Genomic DNA, 16,351 nt, shown 5'->3' on the forward strand with positions numbered 1-16,351 from the left:
TAAAGTTATAGTTTTAGTAAAGCAAACTCATTTACATTTTTATTATGTGCGTCTTTTGTTTAAATCTTGCGCTGTCCATTATGGGAGAGGCTTTTTCTTACGCGATAGCAGCTTATTGGGACCTCAACTCTTTTATTTTTCTCTTCTTCTTCTTGTGTTAAAAAGCTATTGAAAACATCTGAATATACTCCCTTATGGCTGTCTAGATTTTACTGCCACACTTTTTTGCTAAAAAAAAAAAAAATTAAGATATAATGGGTGGGGAGGGCTGGTGCAGAATTTTATACTTCATCATAGTAAAACATTAAATGGATTATGCAATCTCAAACATATTAACAAATCATTGGATTATTACGCTTAAAGAGAAAATTTGACATGTCTCAATTCCAAATTACTACAGGCTCTAAAAATACTTTTGAACTTTAATCTTCAGGTGACTGACAGCCCATTCCTTGTGTAATAATTCCATGATTACAAACAAATAAGAAGAAAACATCCCCTCAAGAACAAAATATTTCTTCCAATATACTGGTTTGCTTTTGGAACTCTGCTTTTATTTTACTTAGAGATATTGGTGAAGAAATTATTGAAACGTTTTCCCCTGTGCTATACAGGTTTAAAAGAAAAATAAGTGGTTGGAATGTTTTATAATACTAGTTAATCCTTTACAAGACAAATGGCTTATGAATGAAATTATATATATATATGTATATCAAAATTAGTATTTAAAATATGTTGTTGAGCTGAGCACCAAGCTCAATTACTAATTTTCAAGGTTTTGGGGGGGGTGTTTTGGGGGGGTGAGGGGTATGGTGTTGGGGATCAAGCCTAGGGCCTCAGGCATGCTAGGCAAGTTCCTACCACTGATGCCCACCTCAGCTGCAAGACTTTAAGAATTTGATTCACCACTGCATTTCAATTTTTTGAGCCCAATCCATCCTCGTGAGTACTAAAAAGTCTATTGTGTTCGTAAAGGAAGAATCCCAGTCATTAATTTCTTGTCTCACATTGTTCACAGGATGTGTTTATAGACTAAAAGGATTTTTTAAACGAACCAACTCTAGCCCTAACAGGCTTGGGCAGGCATTGTCTCACAGCGCCCAACTATGAAAAGCCACTGGGAAGGACGCAAGCACCTATTCTCATAAACGACAGAACTATTTGGAGGAATCTGCTGAAATGTAAAACTTGGTAGCAGTGAAGCCTTAAAGGTGCTTTTTTTAAAAAAATATTTTATTTTTTATTAAACTCTTTTATTGCTACATTGTAGGTATACAACACAATTACATTTCTCATTGGGAATTGTACCTTTACATGATGCATCTTGGTTCTTATCTTTTCCCCATTCCTAGCCCTCACTTCACCCCCTCCACCCTTCCCTATTTACAAAGACTTTATTTCCATTTTTTCCATTTCTCATCATTTTTCCTTTCACTTCTTATAAAATGGAGTACTACTCAGCCATAAAACATGAGAAATTAGAGACATTTATAACTAAATGGATGCACATTGAACCGATACTCTTAAGTGAAATAAATAGGACACACATGTATAAATACCGAATGGTTTCCCTGGTGTGAGAAACTGAAAGTGTAAATAAGGACTAAAATGTATAATAGGTAATGTGAAATAGGAAGAAAAGGGGCAAAGGGGAAGGAAGTGGGAGGGCTAGGGGAAAGGATAGAAGGGAATGGGATTAATATGAGAAAATGGAAAAATAGGAACAAAATCTTTGTAAATAGGAGGAATGGAGGGGTGGAAGGGAGGGCTGGGCAAGGGTGAAAAATAAGAACCAAGAGAGACTATGTAAAGGTGCAAATTTCCAATGACGAATGTCATTATATTGTATACCTAAAATGTACCATTGATTAGAATGAATAATTAAAGGTGCTTCCCAAGAGTCTTCGGCACGGCCCAGGGAAGGGCCACGGTCTGCAGCCCTGGCTCCTGCAGGTTAACCTTTAGCTCTGTCTCCACCGGCCGTCAGCTCGAGGAACTGCAAGTAATTAAGGATTCCGCGGCCCGCAGCGAGGACACTCATTAGCAAGAGGAACAAAGGGATAGCTCTGGGCTGCGCGGCCCGCTGCACTCTGAGTGGCAGGTTTTGTGGTGGTGTTTCTTCTGCCATCTGCCCACTCTGCCAGTTTTTGGTTTGCTTAAACCATGAGACTCCTTTAAAATAAGCTGCATTAATAAAACAAGGTTGAGTAGGACGGAGATCATTAAAAGGCACTTAACTGGGTGCAGCTATTTAAAACCACATTATACTCTAAAAGACACTGCGGGTGATCTGTAATTAGACTGGAATTTTAAATCTGTACAGGAAATTGCCATTCTCAGTTTTTTCTAGAATATTGTGAAGACTCGGTCATTAGTTGGTGGCCTAGGCACTGTGTCCCTCCCTTGGGAATATTCACAAGATGCACAGAGTTACAGCGTCCAGGTTTCAGAAACCCAAGGTGAATGTCCAGAGAATCATTTGCATAGAGTAGAATCCAGACTTCTCCCACTTGGAGTGTGGTTCGGGCAGCAGGAGCCTCAGTATCACCCGGGAAGGCATGGAATGCAGGTCGGGCTGCAGTCCAGACCCTGCACGGCAGAGTCCTACCCTACCCAGTTCTGCAGGTGACTCAAGGGGACAGCAGAGTTTGGGAAGCCCTGGGTCAGAGCTCCTTCGGTGCCATCTCAGCAGTCACCCTTCTGCACCATGGGCAACTCCGTCCTGCTCCGGGTAGGGTACTGCGACATCTCAATTTGGCACGGGGGAGGAGGCGGAGGGTTCCGATGCACGCTCAGCCCCGCGACAGTCATGGAGAAGAGCAGGTGCTTCCCCGTGAGTGACAGCCAGGGCAGCGGCACGCTGGGGCCACGAGGCCCTGCAGAGATGCCACTCTTGAATGACAGTGCTGTTTCAGAGTTGTCAGCAACAGGCACACAAGTCCTCCCATGGAGGGTGGGTGGGGGTTGGTCACGCAGCTCATGCGCACTGGGGTGTGTTGCATACAGCAAGGCCGGCGGACTTGAACACACGTGTGGCCACACACACACACACCCTCTGACAGGACACCTCCTTTCGTAAGTCCTCAGAGCACTAGACAAAGGACAGCGTGCTAGCCGGATGCCTACATGGTACCCGGCCGAGTCACACTGGTTTCTGCAGAGTGAGAAGTGTCAGTCTCATCCTCTACATGAACTTGCTCTCAGGAAAACTCGATGCCAAGGGTGGTCTCCTCTGAAACGTGAAGAGCTCCCTTTCCTGATTTCCACTTTGTCAGAAATATAATTTAAAGAAGCTGCTTATTTGCCCTTTCCTATTACATTCTTACTGTCTTTCTCTCAGAAACAATCCGGGAGAGACATTATGACTCCTTATTAACTAAAACAAGCTATTTGTGCAACCTGATTCTAGATAAGAATAATTAGATATAGATGTTTAGATAAGAATAGATAATTTTAGATAAGTTGACTAAAACATGTTTATTTCAACTTTTTTCAAGTTATTTCCAATGCTACTTTGAAATTTTTAATTGTTCCTGAAAATTCTGTATTCCAATTAGATGGTGTCTCAGGATTTTGTGCCACTAGAGGGGGCAGTTGTATAAGATCAAACTATATGTGCATATATATGTATATATGTAAAATCCAGAATTCAAGGGGCAGGGCATATTAGGAAAGGTTGTTCTGGAAGATTCTGAGGAGTGTTTTCCATGGGTTTATTTGATATAACCCATGACCTGCTGTTGTGGCACTAAGGTCTACATCCTTGAACACACGCCTGTGAGTCAGGAGACCAGGGCCATACATTTTTTGGATTCCCCAGGAGAGATCTCTACCCTTCATTAATTAGAGTTACCTCACCTTCCACAAATCTTACGGTGTTAACAAAGCATTTTATGTGGTCTCCACGTGGACAGACTATTGTGGGATGCCCGCAGTGTTCTGGATGCCACCCTGACCCAGAGAACAGACCAGTTACACTCGGTGTCCTCATACAGCTTCCACCCACCCTCGTTTTTGTCCCAGAACATCCAGACGGACAGCTCACCAGTAAGGAGAACATGGAGCGGTGTAAAGATTTGGAAAGTGTGAGGTATAAGGGGCTCGGCTCACTGAACTGGGGTGTTTGCAATATCCAAGTCCTATTCTGCACATTTTACAGGACATATACCAGATGGTCATAAGAACATTCTCATTTCCTTTCCCAACTGGAATTTATATTCTAATCTTTCTTTGAAGCGCTTGAAGCCGTTCACATTCACTACATCAAGCACCCTTATCATAACTCTACTTTAGCTAAGAAGTATAACCTTGTTTTTCACAAATGAGAGCTAAATGGACCAAAATTATCTTGGCATGTCTATGGTGGATATCTTTGGTCACGGTGGGATTAAAATCTGACTGTGATAGCTTTTAGTCTTTTCTGTTAAATTATTTTCTAAAAAAATAAGGGTAAACATAGAGTCAGGAAAGGATAAAAGAAAAGAAATGCAAAAATTGGATGATGTGCTTCCTACTCCAGTGCAATCAGAACATATTAAAAATGTTCAATTTTATTTGATTTATGCTCATGATGTATTTAATACTACTTTGCTTAAAGGGTGCTCTAATAGATAACAAAGCAAACACTCCTTCACCAGTTAGTAAACACAGCCCTTTAGAACGGTTTGTATTCATTTCCTCATCTCTTATAACATTGGAGTAGCAAATAAGAATACTGACCTGGGATTTAGATAAACTCTAGATTTTGCTTGACAAGCAATGCATAAGTATTTCTTTCCAGTGTTATCTGTTTGCCATATAACTGCCCAGAGTTTTCTTGTGCACACCCATATGTTAATATTCCCATATATGCTATAATATAACAAGAAATGTACATCACAGTAGCATAATTTATGTATCCATTATAACATTTAACTCTTACTATAGAATATAAAGCTCCACCTCCTTCTGAGCGCTTTGGATTCCAGTAGACCTTGGTTCACATGCCATCTTTACCACTCATAGCTGCGTGCCCATGGGAGGGCTAGATAACCACCTGTTTCTGCTTCCTGCTCTGTTCACTGAGCTGTGAGATGAGGAGGGGTACTACTGATGCAGCACCTGCTACGTGCTCAAGATGGAGCATCCTCGATTGGAAAATCTGAAATGCTCCAAAACCAGAACTTTCTGAGCACCGCAAGAGGGCTACAAGTGGAAAATCTCACACCATAGAGCTTTGATTAATGCACAAAACTATTAAAATACTGTAGAAACTACCTCCAGCTATGTGTATAATGTGTATATGAGATACAAATGAATTTCTTGTTTCAAATTGGGTTCCAGTCCCAAGATATCTCACATAATGCATATATACAAATCTGGGACACTTCTGGTCCCAAGCATTTTGGACACGGAGACTCAATCGCAGTGGGTATTCAGTAGATTTTTATTCCTCCTGGGTCCTGGCATCCTGCTAGCCTGTCCTAACCAATCAGATCCACTGTGGATGGTCTACCATGGAGCTACAACCCCAAGCTCCCATCAGCTTTTTTTTTTTTTTTTGGTAATGGGCATCGAACTCAGGACCTTGTGCTTGCAAGGTAGGCAGCAGAACCATGGAGCCAAATCCCCAGCCCTCCAATCAGCTTTTTGCTCTTAGAACCTCAGGATTAAACAAGCTTTGGTGATGCACTGTGGCTGGGGCCTGAAGCAACTAGTACCTCAGAGCTAACATTTGATGAAGCTGAATGTGCTTTCAATACCCACACTTTAAAACTTACCAATCTAATTACTTCAATGTAGGATGACCAAAAATTGCATCTTCATTAACTTTTATAAGATAATATAACAGGAAATAGAAAAACAACCATTATATCAAATTTATTCAATATAAGAATGGCCTGGTTGCAATGACACCTGCCCAAGTGTTGCTTGGGGTGAGTTATTATGTGGTCAACGGCCCTTAAAAATTCCCCTCCAGGACAAACGTCTAGGCTCTCCTTTCTGCTCTTACTCTTCACTTTTCTTTCCATCTGTCTTTTGTTTAAGCATTAAAGCAGCTTCCAGATTCTACTGCACTAGGGAAAATTGGAAGTAGGGCGATTTTCTTTCTTGACATTTTTAGGTAAAGGTCATTCTGTCCCGAGTGGGCTTCTTGGGAAGACTGGGTTTGTGTCTTTCAAGCTATCCTACCTGCAAAAAAGGTAGAAGTCCAGAGAATTACACCAAAAATCCATTTTCAGGCTCTTCTAGGGTGTTTTTGTTTGTTTGTTTTGTTTTGTTTTGTTTTTGCAGTGGGAGGTAGGTTATTTTATGTCCACTATAAGTAAAAATTGAAAACAATTACATTGGTCTTGTTCATAATTATTGAGTTTTCTAGAATATGACAGTCAAGTGTCAGACTGGCTTACATGACAGAGAGATGTCCAAGATACATCAGTTCAATTTCATTCATCCTTAACCCAAGCTTTTTAGCTATGACTTTATTTACATATATTAAAATTAGTTATTCTTTGGCTTGAAACTTACAAGTTTTTGAAATCCTTCACAATGATCTAGTTCTTCTCTTAATTCTTTAATAATTTCTTCCTTCTCTCTCAGCTTTCTTGACAAAAAACCCAATTCGACATTTTCTGCATCGTGCAAAGTAGTTTCCTCTTCCTCTACATCAAAGAATTGCTGGGAGAGGAAAAGCAACATTAAAAATCAGACACCAAGCAAGCTAACGCCACCAGAAACCATTTCATTTTTATTTAAGCTGCTGTTTTGTGATGTTGTTATTTCTGTAATCTGTGCATAATTTTTAATAAAGTTTAATGTTTTAATAAAATAAAACAAAATAAAATAATATTTTAATGCCATAATGTTTTAATAAACATTAAATAATAAATTAATAAAATTAATGAAATAATGTTTTAATAAAATAAAATGTGGTGGGTGATATAGCACAGCACCGTTCTATAAAACACATTGGGACGCATTACCTTTATCACACATGCAAATAATAATAGTAAAAAGCAGGAAGGCAGGAGAGAGGTCTCCACCTGGTGCCTCTCCCCACAGCATCTAGCATTTGGCGGCCACTCCTCAGGAAGCATGCCCCAGGTGCTTCGTACCTAGCAGGAAGTCTTTGCAGCCCTGGTGCAGCCGGGTTGGAGACATGGGAGGGCTGTTTGGGAGCGCAGCCTGACCCAGGTGGCAGGCTCACCAACTGCGTTTTGGGCTATGGGCTGGGAAGTGGCCTCCCCGCCCTGTGGACTCAGGTGTAGCCTGTTTGGCCTTGGTCAAACCACCTGCCTCTGGTTTCAGCTCTACTGGCTCCGGTCACAGCTGTGGAACCTGAACTGTTCCTGTAACTCAGCTAAGGCCTCTCTGGTGGTGGCTTAGGAGCAGTTCGCCTTCCTGGGGAGACGCTGAGTCAAGACCACCCGCGCTCTTGGAGCCAGGCTGCCGACCTTGGCCTTGCAGCAAATCCTCACGTGCCCTGCACCTCAGCCCTCTCCCTTCATGGGCTTGTGACAGCAGTGCGCTTGCCCACTCAGGGACCGGCGGGAGATAAGACTGCCCATGTCCCCACTGACCTCAGCCCCACTACAGATCTTGGAGTGGTCCTGAACCCAGTTCTGCTTTGTCCCCAGCCCCAGCCCAGATGCAGTCTGGCCCAGCACAGACATGCCAGCTCTGCTGACCTCAGCCTGACTGCCTGCCTCCTGAAGCAGCTCAGTGACCTTGCTCCAGCCCTACTCAGCCAAGGTCCCGGAGCAGTGCTGCCTCCCCAAAAGCCCATCCAGGAACTTGGAGGGAGCAACGCCTGGTACCAGGCCCAGCAGCATAGAACCAAAGCAAACCCTTCACCCAGCACAAACCCTGCTGATCATGCTGCTTGAGGCAGGTGAGTCTTCTAAGGAGCAGAAAGAATCCAAGTCCCTGGCAGTAAGCCCACATCACTGACCCAGCTGCAATTCTATCCACTCAGGGACACAAAATAGGACATTATTTACTTGCCAAGCCAGTCTATAAAGCTTGGTGTTTGCTTCAACTGCACAGACTCCAACGTAAGGCTGTACAGGTCATAAAGAATCAGGCAAACAGCACAACTAAAGGAAACTAATATAGCTTCAGTGACTGGACCTAAAGAATGGAAATCTCCAAGTTACCTGGCAAAGAATCCCAAACAAGCAACTTAAAGAAGCTCAATGACATAGAAGAGAAACCAAAGGGAGCTAAACAACAACATGAAAAGTATGAACATATACAGGGAGACAATCTACTGGTAAGAAGAAATATATGGCAAATTCAGAAGTCACGATAGTATCTGAATCACTGCTAACTCTCGAGGAAACGTTAAAAGACAAGGGTGCTAAAAGCGAAAGCTACAATAAGTTGCAGATCGATATAGAATACAAAAAAGATGTAAAGTATGACATTGAAGCATAAAATGGAAGATAAGAGAAAAAGGAAAAGTGTGGGGATTTTCTGTGTGATTGAAATTGGTATTAGGTTTTTTTGGTTTCTTTTTTGTTCTTTTTTCCTTACTGAGGGTTGAACCCAGGGCATTTGCACTGAGCTATTTCCCTAGTTTTTTGCATATTTTTAATTCTGAGACTGGATGTCACTAAGCTGCCCAGGTTGGGCTTGAATTTGTCATCTTTCTGCCTCAGGCTCCTGCAGCGCTGAGATGACAGGCGTGCATCACCACACCTGGCTTAGTTGCTGTTAGTTTAGAGTCTTATAACTAAAACATGCTGCATGTAAGTAACCATAGTAACCAAAAATAAAAAGCTCCTAGTAGAAATACAAACGATAAGGAGAAAACATTAAAGCATAATACTTGAAAGGTCAGAAACTTTGTACAAAAATATTCTCTGGCTTAATAATGACATAATAAACACCTGTTTTTACCATCATACATTTTTTCTTTTAAATTCTTTTATTGGTACATTTTAGGTATACAATACGTTTACATTTATCATTGGGTGCTTGTGCCTGTACCTAACATCATACATTTTTAAAAGTCAAACACAATTATCAAGTTTTCATAACTATATTTTCCTCTATCATCTGCAGAATAGTTACTAATATTTATTTTATTGCTAATAATTTGTATTAGAAATATGAGTTTAAAGTTTCCATTTAAATACATTTGTGTGTGTGTTTGTTTTATTTTTGTGGTGCTAGGGAGTGAACCCAGGTTTTCCCATGCAAGGTAAGTGGTCTGCCACCGAGCTATACGCCCAGCGTTTTTGCTTTTCATTAGGAGACAGGTCTCGCTGAATTGCCCCGATTAGCTTAGAACTTTCAATCCTCTTGCCCCAGCCTCCAGAGTCACTGGGATAAGAGGTCTGTGCCACCACAACCAGCTTACATTTCTGTTTTTATTTGTTGTTTTATGTTCATAAAAATTTATTTGAAATACAGCATATTTTTCACTATTTTAAGAAAAATCTGTGAACTCTGAATACTTTAAAATAAATATTCCTTGCAGCATTATTTCTATGATATGAAAAATAAAGATAAAAATACAGAGCCAGTGCTTTGCTTCACATGGCTGCTTCTTGCTTCTTCGTGGCCTGTAACTAGAACAAGTAGAGTTAGCTTCACTTTCTGCTCCCAGGACTTGGTGTGTCCTTAAAATCATTGTGGAGACACTCATGGGGGTTCTGGGTACCTATTCTTCCCACACATTATGAGAATAACGCTAAAGAGGATGCTTTAGGAGTGAGAAGGATGCTGAGAAGCCTGGAGTTCCCTTCCTGTGAGGAATAGTTGGAGAGTTGGGGCTTAACCAGAGTGAGAGAAGACACAGGAAGGAGGACCAGAGCTTCCTCCACTCTGAGTGACGACACGCGGAAGGGGGGTTAGTCTGTCACCTCACCTTCTGGGTGCCAGTTACAGGGGCACCACAGAGAAAAGCATGAGGACCAACACTTATGAGGTGTGATCAAAATATAAGGTGAATGCTTTAATTTAAAAAGTGATTCCAGTAAGGACACATTGCCATGGATTCCCCTCAAGATGTGGCCTCTTGCTTCAAACACATTTATCGCATCGTTCCTGCCACTTTCGGGAGCAGTTCTGGAAGTCCTCTTTCGTGAGTCTTTGTGTGGCTGTTTCAGGGTCCTCAATCAATTAAAAATATTTCTGTCAAATAAAAACACACGAGGTGGTGTGTCCTCGTCCACCTTATTCACTGGGGCCGTCTCTGTGTGCCTCCTGGCTCTTCCCCAAAGTCAAAATGACCATGAAAGGTAAATGTTTTGAATCGATTCAGGACATTGAGGAAGCCATGATAGCACAGCTAAAGATATGAATGATGGGCTTCGTGTGTTTGACGCAAGGGGGAGTACTCTGAGGGCGACAAGTGATAATGTATTTTTTACTGTAATAAATTCTTAAAAAATTTGGCATCCACTGTATTTTTCGGTCATACCTCGTAGATATGAAAATTTGCATTTTTCTCTAATCCACCCAAATAAACCTCTAGCCTTTTGTGACTTTCTACCAAAAAATAGAGCAAATATGAGATGTGTGTAGAGCACTTTGCACAGTGCCTGGGAAATCATCGATAATTTATTTAGTAAGTGATAACTGCTTTTGTTATCACCCATTATCTGCTAATGGACGAGAAGCAAGTTCGCCCAGCACTGTCACTCACACTCCTGTCACTAATGTGGCCCAAGACGAAAGAAGAGCTGGAGTCACAGTTCTGTGGTTGGTTCCAGTGGTTGTGGTCTATGCAAAGCGTCCCCAGGGCTTTCACTATGCTGGTATCCCTTCCTTCCCTGTAACTATCTACCTCTTCACCCGCCTCATCCTCTAACTAGCCCCAGGAGACAGGTCCATGAAGGGCCTTTGGCTAGTGAAGATTTTTCTCATGAAATAAAGAAAGACAGGGTAAGCCAACATGCACTAAGGTGATGACTTCATTCTTTCAGCCTCTGAGGATCATTTGCGCTGGTAAAGAAGAAGGGGGTTTTAGGGTTCTTTGACTAAAGGAACGAAATTCTGATGGCAACATTTCAAGCACTCTTAGATAGGAAGATATCTAATCTTTCTGAACAATGGTGAATATCTCCTTCCCTTACTACATCTCCCAGATATCTCTGGGATAGGAAGAGCCATGCAAAGACAAATCTGCATTCATCCTGCAAGCATTCACAGGACCTGCTCTGTGCAAGAGAAGGCTAAGGCACAGCACAGGAAACTGAGGGACAGGGGTGTGAGAAAACCCTTCATGTCCAGGTAGGATAGAGACCAGAGAGTGCTGCTGAGTCTCTCCCAAGCTCTCTAAAAAGCCCAGAAAACCACTGCCTCAAACAGCATCCAAATAAATGCGGCAATGCACAACAAGTGAGTGTATTCCAAACTCTACAGCAAAATTAATTTTCCTCCCCTTTCAAAGGGTCTGGATGGGAAACCCCACTGGCAGGCTGCGAGCCTTCGTCCATGTGCACTTCACCTTGGTACTTCTCTGTGAAGAAAAGTCTCAGCTGGCTCAGTCCCTCAGTCTTACAAGAGCCACGGGACTATCCTCTTTTCCAGATGTGACATTCCCTACAGAGTATGAGGCTGGGTACTGGACTGCTTCATGCATCAGCGCCAAAGGGGTCAGCAGGCGAGGGTGTCTCCCCACCACATTTCTGCTCCCCCGGAGGAGGAAGCATAAGTTTCTTCCAGTTGCCAAAGCAAGGAAACACCTAGAAGTGGAGCAATGGGGAAAGGGTTCTTTTTGAGGTACTAAAAATGTTCTACTGGGCCAGAGATTTCGCTCAGTGGTTCCGCCACCTGCCTCACAAGCACAAGGTCCTGAGTTCCATCTCTGGTATCAAAAAAAAAAAAAAAAATATGAGCCACTAAAAAGGTTCTACAGTTGGATTATGGTGATGGATGCACAATTCTGCAAAAGTATATAAATAAATTTCACCCTCAGAAGGTGAAATTCATGCCATGTAAAGTATGCATCAATAAGGCTGCTAAAAATTCAATGGTTTCAATATGCTCTAATAGTAGACTTTAAAATGTGACAGAAAATATTAATTTTCTAAAGAAAGAAACATGTAATACTTAGGAATAACTTAGTTGAAAAATATACACTACCTACCTAAATCTTCACTGAAATGTATAAAATAAGACATAAGTGAATCAAGAATAATCCAAGAAAATATTCATGGATAGGAAAACTGAACATTATAAATTATATGATTTCTTCCAAAATTAACGAATATATTTCCAACCAATCAAATTGCAATAAAAATGAGAAAAAGGAGGCTTTTTTGAAGTGGAAGCAAACAAAATTATTTCAAAGTTTATCTGAAAGAATAAAGAAAGGAAAGAAATCTTTAGGAAAGAGATGAAAAAAGACCTAACTAATTACAAGATATTAAAATATATTTTGGTCTAGGCATGTTGCTCAGAGGTAGAACATTTCCATTATGTGCAAGGCCCTGGATTCAGTCCTCCGCAACACACACACACACGCACACACACACGCACAATATAATGCTAAAAATATTTAATACAAAAAAGCAATATGAAGCCACAACATAGCATAATCTTAATATGGAGCTACATAATGCTGGACAGCCTTGAATGAGACTTAGGTTTATAGGATGAGAAAATATTATATATCAATGAAAAAGGAAGATAGTCAATTAATGATACCCCCACAATTGCTTATTAGTTTCAAAGCTAGTAATAGTGTTCCTGACTTTCACTCTTCCATTTTTTTCTGCATTTCATAAATTCCTAAATACATATATTAAACCTCTATGTATTTGAAATGCCTGCAGTAGTTCTGTGGTAGGACAGAAGAAATAAAGATAAGTAGAAAAGAGAAAAAGGAAATGCAAGTTTTTGTTTCTTATCACCTTCAATCTCTGGGTGTGATACCTGCCCAGCCCTGCATGTAGCCATGCTATGAATCACTTTGGGGCATCTTAACCAGATGTGTGTGGTGTCACACACCTGGAAACCCAGCAACTTAGGAGGCTGACGCAGGAGGATGGAATGTTCAAGTCCAGCCTGGGCAACTTAGCAAGACTGATTTAAAGTAACAAATAAAAAGGGGCTGTGGGTGTAGCTCAATGAGCTGCATTGATGTAGCTCAACGAAAAGGCCTTGTGTTCAATCCCAAGTACCAAAAGAAGAGAAGTAGATGTACCGTCCCTATTGCAGTTTGTTAGCCTTAAATTTGCCTCGTCTGTTTCACCCCCTCTAAGACTGAGGACACCAGGAGAGGAGGAGCTGATGGGACACCCAGCTGCCAGCTTTCACAACATCCACTTGGGAACCCCTTGGAGCAATGCCCAGAAGTCTGCAAACTGGGTTCTAGTGACCCCAGGCCTGAGCAGAAGCCGAGGACCGCCTCCCACTCAAGCAGGGACAATCAGCCCAGCACTAAACTTCCCTGAAGCCACAGGATCCTTCCAGAGCTAGGAACCCAACTGAGATAATGGTCAACGGAACCCTGGCTGACCTCAGCTAATCCCCAGAAGCCCCGTGTCAGAGCTCCCGCCCGCCACTCACCCTGGGGCCTTCAGCCTTTCTCTGTCACTTTCTAACTCTGCCTAATAAATCTGCCTATGACCACACCAACGAATCCTAATTTTCCTTCTTTCTTGTTGCTAAATTGCCTAGACTGGGCTTGAACTTGTGATCCTCCTGCCTCAGCCTCCGAGTGCTGGGCTTACCACCATGTGCAGTGTCATGCCCGGCTTTAAATTCTTTTTTGGTGACAAGTCAAGAACCTTCTCTGGGCCACGCTTGAGGTCTCCTTTTCCTCTTTGGAGGACATAACTTCGATCCCACCCAGTGCAATTTCTTGTTTTTAAAAATCTGAATCCTGACTGATACATTTCAAAAACCAAAAATAGCAAGGGAAGATTTATTGCTGAAAATGTTTTATCTGCAAAAAAAAGTACTTCTAGCCTTAACTGGCCTCCAGGGGGCAGCAGAGAGTCACTTACACTTGTCCTCCACCCAAAATGTGCAGTTGGGTTGCATTTTAGTCTCTTTTTGTTCTGTCTTATAACTAAATCTTAATAATCTGGGTGGCCAGGATAAGGAAGGATTTGTAGGGTCATGGATCAAAGCAATGCTTACAAACCAAAGTGAAGATTCAGATAATTCATCTAATTTAATATAAACAAATTTTAATCAAATAAGGCAGATAACCATGATTAATATACTTTGCTAGACATGTAATTAGCAATGTTAATGAAAACCCAAGAAATTATGAAGAATTTAATCCTTTCAGGTATTTCCACTCTTAGAAGTAGAAATGGTGGGGCCGAGGATGTAGCTCAGTGGCGCCATGCCTGCCTGGCAAGCATAAGGGCCTGAGTTAAATTCTGAAACTGGAAAAGAGGTGAAAATAGTCTATGTAAAGAATGATATTTATTATTCAGCCATTTAACATTTGATAAACATTGGAATCATATCAGTGTCCAAGAAATTACTGAAGACCTGGAGGAGTATAAAAGCATGTTTTAACGAATCATGGAATTCAGAATTACCCTTCCATTGTAAACAACAAGAACTCTGGAGAAGAGAGATTAGATTCTTTACAAGAAAGTAACGAACTCTTAGATAAAAACTGACAGACTCCAGAGAATATGCAGAACACACGACTGGCCTTTACTTCCAGGATTCTATGAGGACAGATAAATTTGAGTTTTGGTTTCCAACTCTTTATAGGACACGGAGAACAGATAACTAGGTCCTCCTCGGGATGTTGATTCTACATAACAGAAGACCACCCCTTTACAGTTGGGACACCAAAACAGCAGGACAGGTTGGAGAAATGCAAACTAAAACAACACTGAGATTCCACCTTACCCCAGAAAGAATGGCCATCATCAAGAATTCAAATACTAACAAGTGCTGGCGAGGCTGTAGGAAAAAGAAACCCTGCTACACTGCTGGTGGGAATGTAAAGTAGTACAACCACTGTGGAAATTAGTATGAAGATTCCTCAAAAAACTAAAACTAGGGCCAGGGATTTAGCTCAGTGGTGCCACTGCCTGCCTTGCAGGCACAAGGTCCGGAGTTCAATCCCTGATACTAACAAAACAAAACAAAAAACAACAGCAACAAAAAACCCTAAAATTAGAAATTTTATTTGACAGATCTCTTCCCATTCTAGGTATTTTCCCAAAAGAGTTAAAAAATCATGCTATAGTAGTATAGGCACACCCATGGTTATAGCAGCATAATTCACAATAGCTAAATCTTGGAAGCAGTCTATATGTCCATCAACAGATGGATGGATAAAGAAAATGTGATGTTTATAAACAATGGAGCTCTGCTTTGCCATAAGGAAGATAAACATGAGTCATTTGTAGGAAAATGGATGCACCTTGAGACCATAATATTAAGTAAAATAAATCAGTCACATAAGCTTAAATTTCACATGGGTTCTCTTACCTGAGAAACCCAAATTATAAATAAAGAGCAAAATAAAAGATAATAGGAAGTAGGGAGATGGATCTTCCTCAAATGGGAAGGGGCTCAGGAGACGTGTGTGAGGGGGAGAGGATGAAGAAAGGGAATGGAGATGTGTTATGTACACGGACCAGCTCCACTCGAGGAATGCAGACATCACGTACCGCAAACGTACACATGAAAACGAAAAATGAAAAAGAACGCAGTAGAAGTAAGCTGCTTGAATCCTCACCTACTCTCATTCCACTATCCTGGCGCTGGGTCCTGTGCAGAAACTGGCTTTAGGGGAGGGGAAGGAGAAAAGACCTCTGAGTTTATAGCGGGAAAGTGGCCCACACAGTCAGCTACCCATGTTCATACATCGAATGTTCTCGAATATATGTTATCCTGAGAAATCGGTTATAAAGTGGGCATAGGCCCAGGGGTCTCACACGAACAAACACAGATGTTCTCTGAAAAAACCTACCTCTATTTCGGGCCTCAAATAACTCTCCTAGAAATATGAATTCACAGTCAAAAGACATGAAATTCAAAAGCAAATGATTTATCGTGAGAGCCGGCACTTGGGAAAGCCAGCATTATCAGATCCTCGGTGAGGAAGATGCAGACATTATGAAACACAAAATGTAGATCGAGTACATTTACGGGTGCTGACACAATGAGGGAGGGTTCAGTAGCTGATTTGCACTGTCAAAAATGTATTTACTTGTGATGGAAATTTTTAAACATAAACCAAAATAGAGAAGACAATAATAGCTTGCCATATACTTATCCACTAGTTTGTGCTTAAATATTCTTGAGGGAATCCTAGACTCCATGTCTTGCTCCCGAAACACTTCAAGGTGCATTCTAAGAATTGGGGATTTTTTTCTTACACAATCACAATGTTGTCATTATACCTAACAAAATTAACAAATAGTTCCTTACTATC

General features: G+C 41.3%; 1 protein-coding gene across 1 annotated transcript in view; it reads right to left on the bottom strand.

Annotated features, from left to right (window-relative positions):
• Positions 1-16,351, bottom strand: part of CUNH10orf67 (chromosome unknown C10orf67 homolog) — a 57,877-nt gene that overhangs the window by 5,690 nt on the left and 35,836 nt on the right. The window contains exon 8 of the mRNA XM_087207162.1: positions 6,508-6,657. Coding sequence (XP_087063288.1) covers positions 6,508-6,657 — 150 coding nt within the window. The remainder of the gene's footprint in view (positions 1-6,507; positions 6,658-16,351) is intronic.

This window comes from Heterocephalus glaber, unplaced genomic scaffold, assembly GCF_053883595.1.
Source record: "Heterocephalus glaber isolate CG9 unplaced genomic scaffold, H.glaber_assembly_v1.0 deba00000768, whole genome shotgun sequence".
Lineage (NCBI taxonomy): Eukaryota > Metazoa > Chordata > Mammalia > Rodentia > Bathyergidae > Heterocephalus > Heterocephalus glaber.